The sequence below is a fragment of the Solea senegalensis genome, linkage group LG5 (assembly GCF_019176455.1).
Source record: "Solea senegalensis isolate Sse05_10M linkage group LG5, IFAPA_SoseM_1, whole genome shotgun sequence".
NCBI lineage: Eukaryota > Metazoa > Chordata > Actinopteri > Pleuronectiformes > Soleidae > Solea > Solea senegalensis.
In genome coordinates, this window is record NC_058025.1 from 22,825,458 (window position 1) to 22,847,852 (window position 22,395).

The window sequence follows — 22,395 nt, forward strand, 5'->3', positions numbered from 1 at the left end:
ATAAATAATATATTGTGCATATGCAAGTAAAGCCTGAAACTCATGATGTCCAATTTGCATCAAATTAGTTATCCGCCGCCTCTGTCTCCTCCTTTCTCTGGAGCATTCGCCTCGGCATGCAATCAGCAGCACTTGCTCCCAATCTAATCTTCAAATCTACTTAGTAGTTCCTGGTTCTCCAGCCTCTCGTCACCAGATTGTTACAGACCTCTGCTCTGAATGGGAAACGTCACAGCTGGCAGTTGTTCAGTGTCTAATTATTTCCTTGCTGTCTGCTCGTGTTAACTCTCTTAGCGCAGAACTTCCTCCCGCGTGCATGCTGCCACTGACGCTTCCCTCCTCTGCTGTCTGAATCACATCGCGCCTTCACCTCCAAAGAAAATGATTGTCTTTATTGTGAACCTGCTGCACCAAACATCTCTAACTTCTCAGCTAAGTAACTAATAAGAGATGCCTTTGTTTCATTTTGTACATTAATATTGATGAGTCAAGTTGAGTCAATATTTCCTTAGTATGAACTGAAAGGGCTTTGGGTGAATTGTTTATTAGGCAACATCACACATCGTGCATGTATTACAATGCAGCTGATAAGACACATTCTTCATGAGCACAGAACACATTTATGCGTACAGTAAACTGAAAGACAAGATAGCGTTCAGTCTGTAAGACTGTTCAGTAAAACAGTGAGGGCTAAACACCATACCTGCCTTTTACACCTGAAGCTCAGTTACACACAGTTTGTATGAGGTAGCGACAAAAATTACATTCTTTTTTCTGTCATAGAATAAAATAGAATAGGAAATATACAACTCAGACACAAAAACAAGACACACAAGAAGGTTGCGACTTAACAATAGTACAATAAATAAATATAAGAATTTCAGAATCCCATTTGTTGATAGAGAGATAACGCACCATGAGTTCTTTTGATGAACACTGCATACTTTTCTCTTTTGTTTTTTTTTTTATTAAAAAAGCAAACATGAACAAATACAGTCAATGCAAGACGACAGACATGTCTTTAGAAGTTGGAGTCAAACGAGAAAAACACAAGTTTCAGAATTACAACATGAGACGAGCGAGAGATCAACAACAGATGCGAAAGAGTTCAGCGGCGTTCTCCTGAGACGTCGTCAGCTTATGACATCAGTCACGTGTTCAAATGAATTATTTATAAACAGAAAATATACATGCGGTTCACTGTACATGTGCATGTGCTTATGCAACAAGATTGTTAGGTTTTTTTTTAATGCGTTACTAACACATGGTCAATAACACTGATCCTGAGATCCATCTCATAAATTCTATCCCTGCTTCAGTAACTGATATTTTAAGAACATTTGTGCTATAATCTTATCATTAAAAGCCTTTTCCAGGTGAAAACTTCAGTTTTGCCTTGTTTGGCAAGTTTGTGTCAAGAAAAATGAACCCTTTAACGCCTAACCTTTTTTTTTTTTGCCTATTTTAACAATAACCACAAAATTGTCCTGTGTTTAAGCCCAGAATAACTATAAATATCTGGCTTTTTTTTTTTTACAATTCACTCCATGTTAAAATAGCATATTGACAATTTAAAATAAAGAAAAACTAAAGGTTTTTTTCAGGAAAAACACACAAACACCAGCTTTTGGGTGTTAAATTAGAAATTTGAACAGTATAAAACATATTTGAAGTTTGAGTTTTTGTCTACCAAAAAGTTGCTGTTATAGCTTGAACTGTATCACATTTTTATGGAAAATATGTCGTTATTAAATGTATCATAAACTTACAATGCGCTACAATGTGAAAAATATTGTTTTTGCGATTTTCCCGTCATAATGTGTACCACATCACGTACATTTACCAAAAGTTTGCCGTGTTATAACGTAAACTACATCACATTTTTACGGAAAATGTGTCATAGCATGAAGCACATCACATTTTTTACCATAAACTTGCCACATTATAACGTGAAAAGTATTGTTTTCTGTGATATTATAACGCAAGTATTTACCACAAATGTGTCGTAGCGTGAAACATATCACGTTTCTACTATACATTTTTTTGTAGTTGTCACCTTTTCACCATAATACTGTTGCTTTTGCAATTTTTTACATTATAATGTAAAAGTTTCACGTTTTTACACATTTGCTGTGAACAGCATCATGATTTTTGTTTGCGAACGTATCACATTTCTACAATAAACTTTTCACGTGATAAGAGTTAAATTTTTTTAAATACATTTACATTATGATACGAAATGACTCACAGTATAATGTGTTTTTTTTCTGCTGCACTGGCAGAAATAATAATAATGATAATACTAACATGTTTTCATGTTTCATTGTCTTTCTGTTGCTTCATGTGCGCTGCCTTTCACTCTTCACTCACATCTTTGCTGCTTCATAAATTTCTGTAAGGAGCGACGCGTTTACTCATAATCATTTTCAGAATGCACTAAAGTGACGCAAGCACTTAAACAACAAAACAGGCTGCGCATGTTATGAACACTGAGGATAATGTCGTGCACCTATATAGTGTCTTTCAACGTATCCGAGGACACGACATGGACAAGGACAACGTCGGTTGCTCACAAACACAAACTGAGTTCAACTACTTTGTCAAAAAGATCCACAGAACTCTTTTCCCTCTGACAACAACAGCACACGCACAGTTACTTGGCGTCTATTTTATATTGTGAAGTAAAGGTAGTGTGTGTGTGTGTGTGTGTACAACAATGGGGAAAAACAGTATTCATGGAAACTTAATCTTGGTTAAGTTGCAACATGCAACTTCAGTTTTGTTATGTTTTTGTGACATGGACAACAGATTGCAAACTCTAATCCTAACGCTGGCATATGTACAGAAATGTTCATTCACCCTTAGTTAACTCCTTATATGGACATCCTGGGTGTGTGTGTTTATAGGTCACATCGTCACGCTTTAAAAATATGTGTTGTTTTTCGTCTTTTTCGTGTTGTTGAGTCAAAGTAATGATTCATTTTTAGTCGTTTTGCAGAAGTCACAAAATGAGACGTTTTTTTTTCTTTTCTTTTTGTTCATGAAAACCAATTGAGAATTGCTCCGAACTGAGATCACGATTCTCTGCCACGTTTTTTTCACAAAAAAACTAAAGATTAGAAACATTCAATTAGGCATTCCAGTAAACTGCCTGAACACGTCCCCGCATAGTGGGCTTATTGTTATTATAGTAGTGGCTTCAGTCACATATGGTGTGTTTCCACTAGCTCGACTCGCCTCGACATGGCACAGTTAATTTGCTTTTCCATCAGTAATGGGGGTTTAGCAATTACGGGTTTTTTTTTCATCATATTGTGCTTCAAAAAAAGGATATAAGACACTCTATGTTGCACATTCTTATCGCCTCTGTATGAACTGTGCGTTTAAACAAAGCAATGGAAAAAAGCAGCTGAAATATAATGCACTGTCCAAATAAACCAACAAATACATAAATAAACATTGACATGGGTTACAATAAAAAGGTAGCACAAGAAAACAAAGACCCCAAAAATGACCACTTCAACAAAATTTTATGTAAAATCAATACCCTTTGATTATATTTAATCATGTGGTTGTGGTTTATGTAGACTGAGCTGTAAAAAAGGACTTATTCTACTTGTGGAAAATATCCTAAACACAATTCACCATGAGGACCAAACAATACTGACATTTACTCCTGATAAGTTCAGGAAACAACAGGAAATGAAAAATAAAGCTTCTTTTTTTTTCTCTTTTTTTTTTTTGGTACGCTAGTTAAACGGGGTTTTAGTAAGATAGATATGGCTGTATCCTGAATGCCCGTGTTTCCGCTCATGAAAGTGACACACACGTGGCATCGAGAAGGTCATCCGTTCAAATCCCGGTTTGACTGAAGGAACTTTCTGTGTAGATTTGCCTGTTCTCGCTCCCCTGTGTTTGTCTCGGGTGATTAGCTTATAACTGTGTGCGATGACCCTGCCTTTTTCGCTCTCTGTCAGATAGGATTAGCTCCAGCCCCCACGTGACCCTCGTGACCCCCTGATCCCTCGTGTGGAGGAGGAAGCGGGAGAAAATTGACAGCAGGTAACCACCTGTCAGGCCAACTGACACGGAGCTGCAAAGGTTAGGTCTTTAATAATAATGACTTCCTGACAGTTGACCGTGCACTGTCAGTGTCTTCAACCCCAAAACCCATGTGGTTTCTTCCTTATTTTTATATATTATATTTATTTATGCTCGTGGATCATCTTTAAAATCAGAAACGACCCAAAAAAGGTTTTTGTTTATGTTCTTTTCAAGAAGTGAGTGAGTAAATATTTACAAGCTAACTCGTGCTAAACTCTCGACGCGATGAAAACAACTCTGACAATAAAGTTGTTCTAACTTGAAAAAGATGATCAGATTATGAAAATAATGACATCTTTCTGTATTTCAGTCTTAACGACAACAGTGGTGAGTTTGTTTACCCTGAAGCTAACTGTTCAAAATAAAGTTAGCATGCTTCACATATACTGTATATAGAGAGAGAGAGTTTATTTAAAGGAATAGTTCAGGGTTTGTTTGTTTTAAAAATTAAGTTTGATTGTTTTGTACGAGTATTAGAGCCAAACTGAAGGAAAACAATTGTAATATTATGAGAATAATAAAGTCATAATATAAAAACCCCATAATATTATGAGAATAAAGTTGTTAAATTACCAGAATAAAGTCATAATATTACGAGAATAAAGTCATAATATAAAAAAAACCCAGAATATTATGAGAATAAAATCCTAATATTCTGAGAATAGAGTCGTAATATTATGAGAATAAAATCGTAATATTACGGGAATAAAGTCATAATATTAAAAAAAACATAATATTATGAGAATAAAATCGTAATATTATGAGAATAAAATCGTAATATTATGAGAATAAAGTCGTAATAAAAAACCTATATTATGAGAATAAAGTTGTTAAATTACGAGAATAAAGTCGTAATATTACGAGAATAAAGTCATAATATTAAAAAACCCATAATATTATGAGAATAAAATTGTAATATTATTAGAATACAGTCGTAATATTATGAGAATAAAATCGTAACATTATGAGGATAAAGTAATAAAAAACCCATATTATGAGAATAAAGTTGTTAAATTACGAGAATAAAGTCATAATATTTAACTCGGTTTCTTTCAAAATCTTTTCCTGACCCTGATGCTGATGATAATGTGATATTTCTTTATTTGCGAAGCCCAAATCAAAATGTAACTTCACGTAGCGCTCCACGTGTTCCTCATCTCGACGCAGGTCGCAGCTGATCATCTGAGATTCTGACTCTCTCGTCATATTGTCACATTCTTTTCACCTGCTCTATATTAACGTACATCTCTCAGAACAAGGCACTTTGAAAGTATCACTGTTCTCTAAAGCAGACGTGTGGCGAGCTGGGCTTTATGATTCCACGTCAGTCTCCACGTCAGGTTTGGATCAAACCAAACCGAGTGGACTGATACAGGACGCTTGGAAATGAGCTGCTTTTACAAAGTGACGTTTCAGGCTCTGTTATCACCGCGTTTCTAAGAAGAATCAGAATTCATTTATATAGGATATTGGCCTGTGCTCCCTCTATGGTAATGTAATGCAGTTTCCACGGTAACTCTGAAACAAGTTATTCATGATTCTCTTGTCTTGTGTGTGTCACACAAAGCACATAATAACCGTAAGAAATGACATCTATCGTGACTTAATAGGCATTCTGTATGGAATTTCTTTATGGCTTCATCAAATATACTGCTAATCTACAGGTTATATATATATATATATGTACATATATATATATATATATGAGCATTGTGGTGCCATATAGAGGATTATATGACATTATGAGTGGACACCAGTGTGGCTTACAGCTGGAATCTTGCAGTTGCACGGCGTTGGCCGTTGAGTTCAGATTCTTAAGGCTAATGTCACGACCAGAACACTTACAGGTAGTGAATGGCTTTTCATGGGGATTCAACTTCTCCTCTATTGCGTGAGAAATCCACCTGTTGGTGCCCATCACTGGCATATTCAATGCTGCTTTTTAAATCCACATTAAAATAATATATACAATACAGATTGGGAGGAGATTTGCCCTCAGGTGCATGAGAAGTATCTTACAGATATTATTATGAATGAATACTGAATATGCACATTAGAGCTTCTCGAGCTTACCTCGACCGCTGCCTCGCAAACAAGACGACATTTGTATTCATGTCTTTCACGTGCTCTGGCATAAGGTAATTCTTTGTTATCCTTGGGATTATAATACGATTTAAAACAGCTTTGTTTCATTTCTGCTCAGCCCTTCGCGCTCATGTGACCACCCATGGGAATTTGCCGTGGGAATAATACACTTACAAGGACGTCCTGGGGGTGTGTGATCACATTTTTAGTCGCGATGTAAAGTAGCAATAATTGTGCAGACGTCACAAAATTAGACCGGTTTTCTTTTGCTTTTTGTTCATAAAAACGAGCCAAGTGAACTTTGAACTGTGGCTTATTTCCACATTTCACAAATGCGATCCGATTTTAAACAGTTTGAGTGCTTTCTGCTCAGGTGTGTTTATATAATTGGTGAAAATTGCCTAGGATATAAGTCACTCTATGTCGCATGTTGTTCTTATCGCCTCTGTGTATAAAAGCAGCCAGATGTGTTCTGTGTTCTAAGGGTTAAGACGGGATTAGTTATCCCACGCCTGATACACTGACACTGCCAGTGAACTCAGCCTCTCTGGATCGTGACTGTGACTCTCTTTCTTAGGCAAAGGAGCCATTTCTATCCCTTGGTTTGAAAGATTTCTCTCGGGTTGAACCATGGCACAGCCCACCCGCGCACGCCTGTTCATATTATCCGTTTCTTTGAGCTTGTCGTCGTTATGGACTCGGTTTGTCAGCCCCAGGACGAGGTGATTGTGGTGGTTCGTGGCTTCTCTTAAGGCCGTTCCCCCACACGGTGCCAGCACAGTCCCCTCTTGCCTGCCGCGTCTGGACATCCTCCCCCACAGCTGCACCTGCGTGAGGCAACAGGAGTGCCTGGACTTGTACACCGCCTGGAAGCCTCTCCTAAAGTTCTCGTTGTAGTAGCCGTAGATGATGGGGTTGATGCTGGAGTTGGAGAACGCCAGCCAATGAGCAAAGGGAAAGATGTAACTGGTCAGAAGATCAAGCAGGTCCCTGTCCAAGCCTGCGTAGTCCGCCATGATCATGAGGGTCCAGAGGGGCAACCAGGACAGCATGAAGAGCAGAGCCACCAGAGTGAGCATCTTTATCGCCCGGATCTTCTTCTGTGATATCATCGGCTGACCGCCCCTCCTGCCTCCCACCTGGACAGTATTATCCAGCGGCGGGTTTCTGTTTGCCACCACAGTGGAGCACAGTTTGACTCCGATGCATCCGTACATCACGGTGATGATGGTGAGGGGCAGCAGGTAGATGTGCGCGAACAGAACTGCGGTGTAAATCTTTCTCATCTGTGGGTTTTCAAAGTCTTCATAGCACGTGTAAACGGGCAGCGTGTGATTGAAGTCGCCGCCGTACACCATGTAGTGGTAAGGGTACTTCTCCACAGTCAGTGCCACAGCGGCAGGGCACATGATCGCCACGGCCAACACCCAGATCAAGACGATGGCTGCCTTGGCGACAAGCACCGTTGGCTTGGGTTGGAGTGGGTACATGATGCAGCGAAACCTGTCAGAAAAGTGTTTACATTAACCTGAGTGAGATTGAAACGTATAGAAAATCAGCTGCCTCTCTGGTACTTGATGTTGAGTGATGAAGGCAAGCGTGAATTAAAAACATGTGTAAAATCACTGATTTTCTCTGTGGTGTGGGCATTGAGTCGTTCACAACGAGACAGAAATATTAAAAAAAAAAAGGGGCTTAAAGTGTAACGAAGCCCCTAAATGACTTTGTTTAAGTGAAAGCCAGTGTACATGTGTATCGACTCGTGTTATCTGTTGATCCAGGTGTGAATCCTCACAGTTTAAAGTACTGAATTTATACATATTGTGATAAATCTACTTATCTCACACATTCTCTCACTGGCTATTTCAGGCACTGGTTCACTCATCATCATCAATCGGCGCAAGGCTCGTTGTCCCAGACTCCTCCCTGTTTGTTTGTTTTTAAATGCAGTGACTTTTGTTGTCTTTCTCTCTTCACCATGTTTGTGTGAGCAGCACCTGGTTGCAGTCAGATTTCACAACCAGACCACGCCCCTGACTGCTCTGCACTCTCAGCCCACTTTTGTGGCATTTTTTAAATCAGGCATTGGGCGGAGTTAACTATAGATGACGGAGTTTTAGTGCTGGTTAGTGCAGCGCGAGCACAGCGATGTCAGTGTTTGGCTCTGTGTCAGTACTTCAGAGAGAGCGCGTACGAACCTTTCCACAGCAATGGCCACCAGGGTGAAGACTGACGCAGACACAGACACGCCCTGCACAAAGCCGCTCATCTTGCACACGATGTTTGAAAACGGCCAGCCTGGGGGAAAAAAAAGAGCAGTGTTTGCAAAAGCGTGATAGATTATAATCATTCTGAACAACAAAGATATTGTGTCCTGCACACATGATGCACTGAAAAAGGATTCAAAGATGCTTTACTGTCATTCTGACCCACATGCAGGTCTCTGTTATAGACGGCTATAAAAAATGAATTTACAATGTTAAAGATGAATGTGAGCAGTGTAAAAATCTATATGGGCAAAAGTTGAAGGATACGGAAGAGTATTAGGAAAGAAAATAAATAAAACAGCATGAATTCATGTTTGTTTTTGTTTTTTTAATCTCAGAATTCTGAGATTACAGTCAGGCGTTGTGAGATCCATTCTGATTTGCACACAGTAATTGTGTTGTTGTGTAATGCATTGGGGGGAATGAACATGTGGTTTTTCATCTCATCAAACACATGAACTATCAGCTCCACACTCTTCAGATCTCGCGGTGCTCCGCATCAGCCCCCGTGCTGCACACAGGAAGTGATTTTATTTAATGTCAAGACAGACGGAGGCGACAACAACACTGTTCGATTCTATTAAGGTCAACACTCGCAGCCCTTGTTGTTCACAGATCTCAGCCTGGTTCACACAAAAACATGATTACTGACTTATCTGAAAATGCTCTTGTTGGAGAACATTACAAAGAGAGAAAGAGAGAGAGAGAGCCTTGGCGCGAGCGATAGAATAAAAACACAATGTGAAAATGATCATGTGCCATCTACTGTCACTCTTTCAGCTGTGCTTATTTAAAAGGATCATTTGTACAGTCGACAAGATTGTAACTATTACTCAAAATGCTGTTGTGGCTGGAACATGTTGTGGATAATGTTAAAGAAACAACATGTTCTTCTGTGACTTGAAGTGTAAGATTTACCACAGTAAAGAAAGGCATGCTTTTATTAACGAGGGCAACATATATGTATTGTTTGCTTTGTTCTCATCTCTCCTGGTTACTCCTTCTCTCGTTTTTTTCCTCTCTCCACTGTTCCCTGGTGTTGTGGCTTCTCTCTATTTACAAGACGCCTGAACGGTCTGTTCACACTTGCTAAGAAAAGTGCGATACAGATGAAGTTTATTGCTGTTATTGTTTCGTTCTCTCATGCTTGGAGAGTGTTGGGAGCAAAAACAACACGAGCCATTACAACCGTATGCTGGATACAATTTTAGTAAGTGAATCCAGAGAGAAACTAAGTGTCTGAAGTGTTGTTTTATTCAATCCACAGGTTGCAAGAAAAGTCTGTGAGTATATTACACACCTTTTATATGAGAAACATGACCTGAACTTTATATCTTCATGTCTTTATACATATATATAAATCAGTCAAGGCGTTACTACAGAGATGAAGACTCACCTGTGATGAGGTTGTCCACCAGTGTCGTAGGGATGCAGAAGATGCCCACCAGTAAGTCACTGATGGCCAGGTTGAGGATGAAGAGGTTGGTGACTGTGCGCATGCGATGGTTCTCCAGTACGATCAGACAAACCAGGATGTTCCCGATCATACACAGCAAGAAGATGAAGAAGTAGGCCAGGATGTAGCTGGCGGCCACGTACAGAGAGTGCTGATAGTAGGGGGACAATGTAATGTTGGTGACGTTGGTGAAGCTGTCTAGGCTGACGTTCATCAGGGGTTCTGCAGCGGCAGATCCCTCCAACTCCAATCCTTCCTCCGCCATCTTGTCCCGTATCTCCATGGTGCGAATGAGGCAACACTGAAACAGAAACAAGTTTATTCCCTTGTCGGAAATGTAAGTTAAATGTATGACATTTAATTGAGCAGGACTGTCTCATTTGACCTCAGCCAATCCCCTAGTATGACTCTTTGTGAAAAGTGGACGTAGTCTTCCAAGTGTCTTTATGTTTTATAGCCACCAGGGGGCGACTCTGCTAAGAAAGGTCTATGGGAAAAATGAGCCGACTTGTCACTTGATTTATAACTCCTGAGGAGTATAATGGTATCAATCTTTAATTTTAGGTCTTCTTCGTTATAACGAGAAAACATCACATTATTTCGAGATTGTATGTGTGGCAGCAATACGCCCCAGTAACTAAGTGATTATACAGTAAATATAAGGAGGGGGGAAAAAGAAAGAAAAAAACCAAACATGATTAATGTAAGATAATAAAAAATACATACAAACAAACAAACAAAAAACAACATAACATAGATGACTTATTCAGTTGGATGTTACTTAGTTTGACTGACAAGGTACCTTATGAGAGCCTTTTTAAATTATGTTAAATAATTTCATTTATTCAGATAATCATGGGACCTTGACAACCAACTACAAATTCCCCAGGTTTATCACCATGGTAGGGAAAACATTGGGATTCCTGACAATGTTCAATAACAATAACATACACACAGAGTTAGTACTGTAGTGCAAAGACACACATGGAGTGACCCTGAGCATGCACCAGTTGGTGTATAAAACATGGTCCGTGCTCACACCTCTGTGTAACATGTCAATTGTAAATGAAGCTTTGCCTCGCTTAGGCTGTAAATACTTCACATCTGTCTGCATTGTCAATCATTTCCTCCACAACAAGAGGCACAAACGCAGAAAACCATTGATTGTTCTCTACCTTCACTGGAGGAGCATTAATTAAGACTCAAGGAACGTTTACATCCAAGGGCCGTCGGGCTGCTCAACATACAATCGTTCATGTATTTATGTGCAATATGCCTGTATTTATGTGCAATATTCATGTACTTCTATCAATTAGTGATCTCTTCATGGTACGATTGTTTTGTGTTAAAAGTTAAAGTGATGACATTTCAGCCGTCAGACCTCCTTTAAGGTCAGGACCACTGAGACACTGGCACTCATTTATAATGTAGGTCACTCCTACTTGACATACTGCACTGGCAATCACAACAATAACCTCCTGCTGTTGGGAGAGAGCAATTAATCAAGGGTAATTTGGCAGTTTAACTTTCTCAGAAAAAGTATTTCTTATAGTGGTCCAGATATGTCATAAATACATGAAAACCTCCAAGTCACCTCCTCTTGAGGGAGGGAGACAATTTTAATAGCGATAAATCAGATAGTTAAATGAAGTGTGCAGCATCAAATTGTGCTTCTGTGTTCTGTAATTCATGTTTTTAAAGACATGTCTTACCACAGGAGGAATGTTTCTTTTTTTTTACCATCAGCATGTTAATATGTCAAGTTAGCAGCTGTGTTTCGCTATTGTCGACGTGACAGTTCGTTATTTCCGGTTTAACAGGAAGTTCATTTTGAAAGTCTGTATCTGTGGGCTTTGATGCAACTTAACGAAGAAAACGGTGACAAAGTTGAGAGGAAGATAAACATGACAAATTTAACGCATTTAACAGATAACAGTTACAGAGTTACAGAGATGATTAGCACCAGTTAAGGTAAATATTGTTTTGTATCTTTAATTAAATGACTCGCTACGTGAATGTTTGTGTCAGCTAGCTTACTCAGTGATGACCATCCATCTGCTATCGCTGCTATGTTTGTTGTTTGCCACGGAAATGTACGAAGGTATGGAAGCCCATTTCCGGCAGTGTGATGGAAAAAGGATCCTGTCATTCATTATTATGAGTTAGTAACTCAAAATAATGACTTAGTATCTCAATATACTGAGATAATATCTCAAAATAATGAGATATTATCTCAAAATAATGATTTAGTATCTCAAAATAATGACTTAGTATCTCAATATTCTGAGATAATATCTCAAAATAATGAGATAGTATCTCAAAATAATGAGATAGTATCTCAAAATAATGAGATACTATCTCAAAATAATGACTTAGTATCTCAAAATAATGACTTAGTATCTCAATAAACTGAGATAATATCTCAAAATAATGAGATACTATCTCAAAATAATGACTTAGTATCTCAAAATAATGACTTAGTATCTCAAAATAATGACTTAGTATCTCAATAAACTGAGATAGTATCTCAAAATAATGACTTAGTATCTCAAAATAATGAGATACTATCTCAAAATAATGACTTAGTATCTCAAAATACTAAGATAATATCTCAATATACTGAGATCATATCTCAAAATAATGAGATACTATCTCAAAATAGTGAGATACTATCTCAAAATAGTGAGATACTATCTCAAAATAATGACTTAGTATCTCAAAATAATGACTTAGTATCTCAAAATAATGAGATAGTATCCTAAAATAGTCTTACAGTGACCAGTCTGAACTGAATAACATGAATGTTTTCACATGCCGACATCAAGGACAAGTACATGTTATTTTATATTTTCACTCGAAAGTGCTTCAGAACTTTCTGTCCTTGGAACTTTTGCCCCTTTTTATTTCTCATTTTAGAAACAATTTGTCAGCCACTTAAGGTCAAAGTTTCATCTTTCGTTTGTGTCATTTTAGAGACAATAGGTACAATTGAATTGTAGGAAAAGTTACTCTCTCCCACCTTCCACCCTCATCAATTTGTTTTCAGAGAAAATAGAATAGAGAAGATGCCTTCGCCACAGCGCTTCATACAGCTCTAAGACAGCTTGAAGTCCCAGTAACTATGTCAGGATGCTTTTGTTGACTGTATCTATATAACATTTGTGCAAACATGACGTTAAAGAGTTAAAGGAAATGTATTGTAAAGGTCAGGCTGAACCCGACAGGTTTAATGATCCTGAGGAAAAAGCTGAGCCAGGAAGGAATTAGCAATTCGCAAACAGCTGGAAGACACAGAAAACAAACTTGTGAAAGCGGAGGCCGTGTCTTTGATTTCTGCCCCATAGGTGTGGAGGACTAAGCCAGGTCTGCGGACGTGCTTGTTGAGGTGATTGGGAGAGGAATTGCTGGTGAAAAGGGCAACAGGACAGATCTTCCAAAGCCAAGACCAGAACACAAACAGTGAGGAGGAAAAGGAAGGAAAAGTCTTGCAAATACACAAATAGATGTGCATTCAAGCAATGAAGCTTGAGTATGAGTCCCATTTGAAAAGATTGGTGGTGTGTCAATAGGATGTGGAAGACACTGAATATAAGAGCAGAAGAGGGGAGTGCTGATGAATGTGTCAATCCCAAGCGGCAGCAACATCAAGGCAAAAAGATAGCAAAAAAATTCACAGGTCATCATTGTCGACCAATTTACTTTGCCTGAGCGAGTTTCAATTATATGGAATATTAATTTGTGGCCACGAAATGGGTACAACGTCCATTCCATCTATTGCTTTATCCTCCACATGAGGAGGCACTGTACCAATCTCAGCTGACATAGGGCGAAAGGTATTGTGTTATATTTGTGCCACATTCTTGAAGGAACAAGGTGAGATTTTGAGCACAGAGATTAAACATGATGTCATTTGAACAAACAGAAATACATTCTGTGGTACATGTATTTGCATGTTTGCACGTGCCACAAAATCAACCACTCTTGGAGAAGCTACAAGTGAAATGATGTTTTGCTCGTGTATAATTTCTCTTCAAGGTTTTTTCCAATGGTTTTGGAGTTTAGACTTTTTTGACTTTTTCTAAATGCTTAGTATTAGTTTGATCAACCATCCCTGAATCATATGTAACAGTCTGCAAGACACACATGAACATGCCAACAAAAATAATTGCTTGTTGCAATTGCATTGCTTGTGAGCCAGGAGTCTCAGGAGCTCAATCTGAGGAAAAATTAACAAACAATGAACCCAATAAAAGACTAGATTCACTTGGATGAACCAACTCAACCCAATTAACGACATAACGAATGTTTAACTTGCATAACCTTACGTCACACATTGTAAACAAAAACAAATTAAAAAAACCTTTTATTCTGAATGAATGAACGTACTGTCTCAAATACGACCTTTCAAAATTGCCGGCAGAGAAAACATAAACGGGCTTATGTATGAAATTCATTTACAAAGAAAGCTGAGGCTATTTTGTCGAGGAAGAAAAGAGCTGCAGTATGAAGCCACGAAGGATGAACACAGGGAACAACATGCTGGTGTTGTCCCACTCAATCTCTCGGGTCCAGAATTCAAATCCCATCAGCAGCGTTCCAAATGTTTGCTCATTGTGTGAACTGTTGGGTTTCTCTGCTCTTCATGCTTTGTTCAATCTGTAAGGTGACCATGAGTGTGGTGAAAGGCGCCAACAATTATTACAAAGCAGCAAGGGAAAGAGAAGTAAATGTTCTGTATTTATGGACATGGACTTTCTGTGAACTCCACCTGTCAGTCTCTGAGACACTGATTCATGGGTTACTTAGGTTTTATAATGGATTGCAACGGTTTCACTGTGTGTCAACTTTAATCTGAGAATACCGCAAATTCCTTTTCACGTCACCTTGCAAAGGAAAGCTTTAGTCGGAAAGCACAAATGAAAGTACAGAGAAGAGCTGCCAGAAGGTTTTCAGTCAACTTGGAAGAAATAAAAACCTCTGCTGGTTATTTTCACTTGAACAGAAGGTGATCATGTGGATTCTGTACGAACCCAGAACACAGGTGCACAGTCTGGTTTCGAGTACATGTCTTCACCTTAACATGGAATAATTTATCTTAAGGGGACTATGCGTGTCCCCATAATGTGACTGTGTAAACTGATGGCAGTGGTTTATAAGAACTGTAATTGCTGGTTTTATGTTTCTGCTCAGGATCAACATAATAAAGCAACCTTTCCTTCTATGACTCTATATGGTTCATTTACAGGTAAGTTGCTGCAAGGCATTAGTTTGAGTTTCAGTTTGTGAAGATGTCCTCTTAACAGTGATGTAATAAATGACCACTGGTTAAAGGTTCTTGGGGTATGTCATCGTTTTCTTGCTCAGTCCTCTGGTTTTTCTGCTCTGAAATTCCCCCAGCATCAGCCAACAGTCTTCAGTTTAGTATCTGCTGATCTCTGACCTGCAGCTTCGTTCTACTTCTCTGTTCATTGCACTGCTCCTTTCATCATTCACCAGAGAATATCAACATGGGAGACTGGAGTGCTTCTAGCACTGCACTGCAAACAACCGGGTCACAGTTATAAGGATATGGGAAAATGAAATGGAAGAAAATACACTTGTTGAGTACTTTCAATAGCCTGACCCCTAATCGACAAACACCTTAGAACATGTGCTCTCTGAAAAAAGGATGTTTTCGCTTATTCGCTCACTACACTAGTAGGTCTAGTGTCATAATGAATGATGAGCGTAGGTCACACGAAACAATTGACTCTTTCACCTATGAGTCAGCCATCGATTGTGCAAGTTCTCCCACTTAAAATGTATATAATTTTCATCATAGGTACACTTCAACTGTGAGAGACAGAATGTGAAAATCCTGGAAATCACATTGTAGAATTTTTAAAGAACTTATTTGTAAATTATGGTGGAAAATAAGTATTTGGTCACCTACAAACAAGCAGGATCTCTGGCCCTCACAGACCTGTAACTTCTTCTTTAAGAAGCTCTTCTGTCCTCCACTCGTTACCTGTATTAATGGCACCTATTTGAACTCTGTCCACAGCCTCAAACAGTCAGACTCCAAACTGCACCATGGCCAAGACCAAGGAGCTGTCGAAGGACACCAGGAACAACATTGTAGACCTGCACCAGGCTGGCAAGAGTGACTCTACAATAGGCAATAATCTCCCTCGATCTGGGGTTCCACGCAAGATCTCATCCCGTGGGGTCAAAATGATCATGAGAACGGTGAGCAAAAATCCCAGAACTACACGGGGGCACCTGGTGAATGACCTGCAGAGAGCTGGGACCAGAGTAACAAAGGTTACCATCAGTAACACACTACGCCGACAGGGAATCAAATCCTGCAGTGCCAGACTCAAGCCAGTACATGTCCAGGCCCGTCTGACGTTTGCCAGAGAGCATATGGATGATCCAGAAGAGGATTGGGAGAATGTCATGTGGTCAGATGAAACCAAAATAGAACTTTTTGGTAGAAACTCAACTCGTCGTGTTTGGAGGAAGATGAATGCTGAGTTGCATCCCAAGAACACCGTACCTACTGTGAAGCATGGGGATGGAAACATCATGCTTTGGGTGCCCGGGCGTGTTTGGGGAGTGGCTCCGTAAGAAGCATTTCAAAGTCCTGGAGTGGCCGAGCCAGTCTCCAGACCTCAACCCCATAGAAAATCTGTGGAGGGAGTTGAAAGTCCGTGTTGCCCGGCGACCGCCCCAAAACATCACCGCTCTAGAGGAGCTCTGCAAAATACCAGCTACAGTGTGTGCAAACCTGGTGAAGACCTACATTAAACGTTTGACCTCTGTCACTGCCAACAAAGGTTATATCACAAATACCACCATCATTTACAAATAAATTCTTTAAAAATCCTACAATGTGATTTCCAGGATTTTTTCTCACATGATGAAAATTACAGACCTCGTCATTTTAAGTGGGAGAACTTGCACAATCGGTGGCTGACTAAATACTTTTTTGCCCCACTGTAGTTTATTAAAATTATTAAATTATTAAAAAAATACTTATATATATATATATATATATATATATGTATATATATATATACATACATGTACAGACACTCAAAACGGATTAAAGTACTGGATTGTGTCATGAAAATGTGTCCAAGGATTTATAATTCCCATTTATTTTGTCCAACTTATGCTCTGAGCGTCGGGCAAAAGGACAATAGACTATAGTATACTCTTCTGCTATAGTGAGGAAAAAAAGAAATAAAATAAGAGACAGAACTTTTTGAAAGCACTCAAAAAATATATATTCATTTCCCCTTATGTCCCTGCCTCCGACACTGAGAGCAGAGAGCCTACTTTGGACATAATGAAAGGACATTATACATCCTTGGACCTGGAGAAATATATGTGACTGAAAATCCTGCTCACAATTACACATGATTGAGTCCTTTGAACACGGAGCATTTCGGCTGCTTTTTTCCATGATTATATTTATATTAGAATGTGCAACATAGAGTGTCTTGTATCCTTTTTTCAATCTGATAAAAAAATGATTTTCATTTTCACCAACGATACAAACACACCTGAGCAAAAGGTACTGAAAATGTTTAGAATCGAAAACACGGTCTAATTTTGTGACTTCTGCACCATTATTGCTATTTATGTAAAATGAATGATAACTTTGACACAACAACAAATAAGACGAAAAAAAACACTTTATATATGTCCATATAAGGAGAATTTTAAAAAGCAAATTTGGTTTTGCCATTTAACAATGATTTTATTTTTAAATGACCTTTTCAATCACATGACACAATCCAGTACTTTAATCCGTTTGAGTGTTTGTTTGAATACAGAAACTAGTTTCTCTGATTTTTCTTTTCACATTTTATGGAACAAACGAGAAAATAATCAACCGTTTAACCGAGTAGGAAAATAATTGTCACTGCCCGACACTGATATGAGACAATGAATTTTCTGAACAGGCACATTATAATGTGTGATTATTCGGAACACATGCAGAAAATAAAGAAAATACGTATGCAGTTGCATTCTTTCTTTATTTTTTCTTTAAGTCAATTGTATAGTGTGACCTACATTTACAACTGAACAATAGCACGACCCTGGACCCTGAACAAATGGCCGCCCTCGGTCTAGGCATAAACCTTTTATCTGGACCCACTTTTGATAAAATAATGAGAACATTTTATCATTTTTGTGGAGCATTGTTTTTCTTTTCTCCCAACGGCTAATCCAAATAATACAACAATTGTTTACCATGATCACAGCGTCACTCAAATGAGCCCATCAAATCGATTGTTTACTGGAAGAGAGACGTGAGAAGACATGGGTTGCTCAAAATGAAGGAAAGCTGATATATAGAAAACAGAGCGTTTGAAATCCCTCAAAAAACACAGATCCTTTGAGGAAAATATCCACAGCAGTCCAAAGTGAGAGAGCGCCCGAGATAACTGAGCTGAGAGCACAGTACAGCAGCTCATCACACATTCATTTACAGACCAGCAGCAGGCACTTTATTCTGACTTTATTCTGAAGACTCGCTACTGTTTTCTTTTACGTGAAAAGTAGTTTAAATTGTGCCTATTTACTTTTACGCTGAAATGTGTGCCATTGTTGTGTTTGTTGTGTTAGGAATGAAAAAAAACACAAACAGACCCAGAGCCACGAAAAACCACTCTTCTAAAAAAGTTTTTTCTAAATTCTAAAAAGTCTCTGTTGCTCATATTGCAAGCGAGTGCGGTAAAAAGTAAAAATGTAAATAATTGATCAATGGAAATTTCATAATCGTGATTAATCGATTTTCTGTTTTTTTATCACCCCAACTAAACGAAGATGTTTGTGTCTCATTTTGTGCGACATACTATACTATGACTTTCTTGTCTCATTTTGGACTACATACTAAACTATAACGTTTGAATGAAAAATGCGAGTGGCATGGTGGAGAAGTGGTTGGGTGGTGCTACCACTGTTACTGCTAGAACTATGTGATGTGTTCGACTACCGATCTGGGAGTTGTCTAGGTGTAATTTGTTGTCTGAGTTGACTGATTTTGGACATACTACATACTGTGACTTTTTTGACAGATTTTGGACGACATGCTATACTATGACTTTTCTGAGTGATTTTGAACAACATACTAAACTATGACTTTTTTTACAGATTTTGGACGTGACATACTATACTATACGACTGATTTTTTTTTACTATGACTTTTTTGTCTCATTTTGACATACTATACTATGACTTTTTGTCTCATTTTGGACGACATACTATACTATGACTTTTTTGACTGATTTTGGACGACATACTATACTATGACTTTTTGATTTTGGACGACATACTATACTATGAGACACAACATACTATACTATGTCTTTTTGTCTCATTTTGGACGACATCCTATACTATGACTTTTTTGAGTAATTTTGGACAACATGCTATACTATGAATTTTTGAGTGATTTTGGACGACATGCTATACTATGACTTTTTTGAGTATTTTTGGACGACATACTTTATGAACAAGGGCCTTTCTGCATGGAGTTTGCATGTTCTCCCCGTGTGTGCGTGGGTTCTCTCCGGGTACTCCGGCTTCCTTCCACAGTCCAAAAACATGCAATGTGGGGATTAGGTGAATTGGACACTCTAAATTGACCATAGGAGTGAGTGTGAGAGTGAATGGTCGTTTGTCTCTAGCTGTGTGTGGCCCTGCGATGGACTGGCGAACTGTCCAGGGTGTACCCCGCCTATCACCCGATGTAGCTGAGATTGGCACAGCACCCCCCGCGACCCTCTGGTGGAGGATAAAGCGGTTAGATGATGACTGACTGACTATACTATGATGATTTTGAACAACATACTATACTATGACGTTTTTGTCTCATTTTGGACAACATACTATACTATGACTTTTTGACAGATTATGAACGACATACTATATTATGACTCATTTGTCTAATTTTGGACGACATGCTATACTATGACTTTTTGTATAGATTTTGGAAGACATATTATACTTTTACTTTTTTGAGTGATTTTGAATGACATACTATACTATGACTTTCTTATCTAATTTTGGATGCCATACTATACTATGACTTTTTTGAGTGATTTTGAACGACATAATATACAATTACTTTTTTGAGTGATTTCAAACGACATACTATACAATGACTTTTTTGAGTAATTTTGAACGACATACTATACTATGTTTTTTGACAGATTTTAGACGTCATACTATACTATGACTTTTTGTATTGATTTTGGGAGACATACTTTACTATGACTTTTTTGAGTGATTTTGGACGACATACTTTATTATGACTTTTTTGAGTGAGTTTGAACGACATACTATACTATGACTTTTTTGGACGACATGCTATTATACTGGTCCACATGGTGGAGTAGTGGTTAGCACTCTCGCCTTGCAGCAAGAAGACCCGGGTTCGATCCCCGGTTGGAACAAGGGCCTTTCTGCATGGAGTTTGCATGTTCTCCCCGTGTGTGCGTGGGTTCTCTCCGGGTTCTCCGGCTTCCTCCCACAGTCCAAAAACATGCAATGTGGGGAATAGGTAAATTGGACACTCTAAATTGACCGTAGGAGTGAGTGTGAGAGTGAATGGTTGTTTGTCTCTATCTGTGTGTGGCCCTGCGATGGACTGGCGAACTGTCCAGGGTGTACCCCGCCTATCGCCCTATGTAGCTGAGATTGGCACAGCACCCCCCGCGACCCTCTGGTGGAGGATAAAGCGGTTAGATGATGACTGACTGACTATACTATGACTTTTTTGTCTCATTCTGAGTGATATACTATACTATGACTATTTTGACAGATTTTGGAAGACTTAATATACTCTGACTTTGTTGACAGATTTGAGACGACATACTATACTATGACTTTTTGAGTGATTTTGGACGACATACTATACTATGACTTTTTGTATAGATTTTGGAAGACACACTATACTATCACTTTTTTGAGTGATTTTGAACGACATACAATACAATTACTTTTTTGAGTGATTTTGAATGACATACTATACTATGACTTGTTTGTCTCATTTTGGACAACATACTATACTCTGACTTTTTTGACGCATTATGAACGACTTACTATACTATGATTTTTTTGTCTCATTTTGGACAACATACTATACTATGACTTTTTTGAGTAATTTGAACGACATACTATACTATGACTTTTTTGACAGATTTTAGACGACATACTATACTTTGACTTTTTGAGTGATTTTGGACGACATGCTTTACTATGACTTTGTATAGATTTTGGAAAAAATACTATACTATGACTTTTTTGTCTCATTTTGGACGACATGCTATACTATGACTTTTTGTCTCATTTTGGACGACATGCTATACTATGACTTTTTTGTCTCATTTTGGACGACATGCTATACTATGACTTTCTTATCTCATTTTGGACGACAGACTATACTATGCCTATTTTGAGTAATTTTGAACGACATACTATACTATAACTTTTTTGACAGATTTTAGACGACATACTATACTATGACTTTTTTGAATGATTTAGAACGACATATTATACTATGACTTTTCTATAGTTTTTGGAAGACATACTATACTATGATTTTTTTGAGTGATTTTGAACGACATTATTCAATGACTTTTTTGTCTAATTTTGGACGACATGCTTTACTAAGACTTTTTGTATGGATTTTGGAAGACATACTATACTATTACTTTTTTGAGTGATTTAGAACGACATACTATACTATGACTTTTTTGTCTCATTTTGGACGACATGCTATACTATGACTTTTTTGTCTCATTTTGGACGACATACTATACTATGATACTATGATCTTTGATGTGATTTTGGACTGACATGCTTTACTATGACTTTGTATAGATTTTGGAAAAAATACTATACTTTGACTTTTTTGAGTGATTTTGGACGACATGCTTTACTATGACTTTGTATAGATTTTGGAAAAAATACTATACTATGACTTGTTTGTCTCATTTTGGACAACATACTATACTCTGACTTTTTTGACGCATTATGAACGACATACTATACTATAACTTTTTTGACAGATTTTAGACGACATACTATACTATGACTTTTTTGAATGATTTAGAACGACATATTATACTATGACTTTTCTATAGTTTTTGGAAGACATACTATACTATGATTTTTTTGAGTGATTTTGAACGACATTATTCAATGACTTTTTTGTCTAATTTTGGACGACATGCTTTACTAAGACTTTTTGTATGGATTTTGGAAGACATACTATACTATTACTTTTTTGAGTGATTCAGAACGACATACTATACTATGACTTTTTTGTCTCATTTTGGACGACATGCTATACTATGACTTTTTTGTCTCATTTTGGACGACATACTATACTATGAATTTTTGTATAGATTTTGGAAGACATACTGTACTATTACTTTTTTGAGTGATTTTGAATGACATACTATACTATGACTTTCTTATCTC

General features: G+C 38.0%; 1 protein-coding gene across 2 annotated transcripts in view; it reads right to left on the reverse strand.

Moving 5' to 3' along the window:
- Positions 1-6,534: 6,534 nt before the first annotated feature.
- The window catches only part of npffr1l2 (neuropeptide FF receptor 1 like 2), a 34,251-nt gene continuing 18,390 nt past the window's right edge, over positions 6,535-22,395 (reverse strand). For both annotated transcript variants that reach the window (XM_044025439.1, XM_044025438.1), the window contains exons 2-4: positions 9,853-10,213; positions 8,388-8,487; positions 6,535-7,692 (exon numbers count right to left, since the gene is read on the reverse strand). In XM_044025439.1, coding sequence (XP_043881374.1) covers positions 6,687-7,692; positions 8,388-8,487; positions 9,853-10,195 — 1,449 coding nt within the window. In that variant the 5' untranslated portion in view covers positions 10,196-10,213 and the 3' untranslated portion in view covers positions 6,535-6,686. The remainder of the gene's footprint in view (positions 7,693-8,387; positions 8,488-9,852; positions 10,214-22,395) is intronic.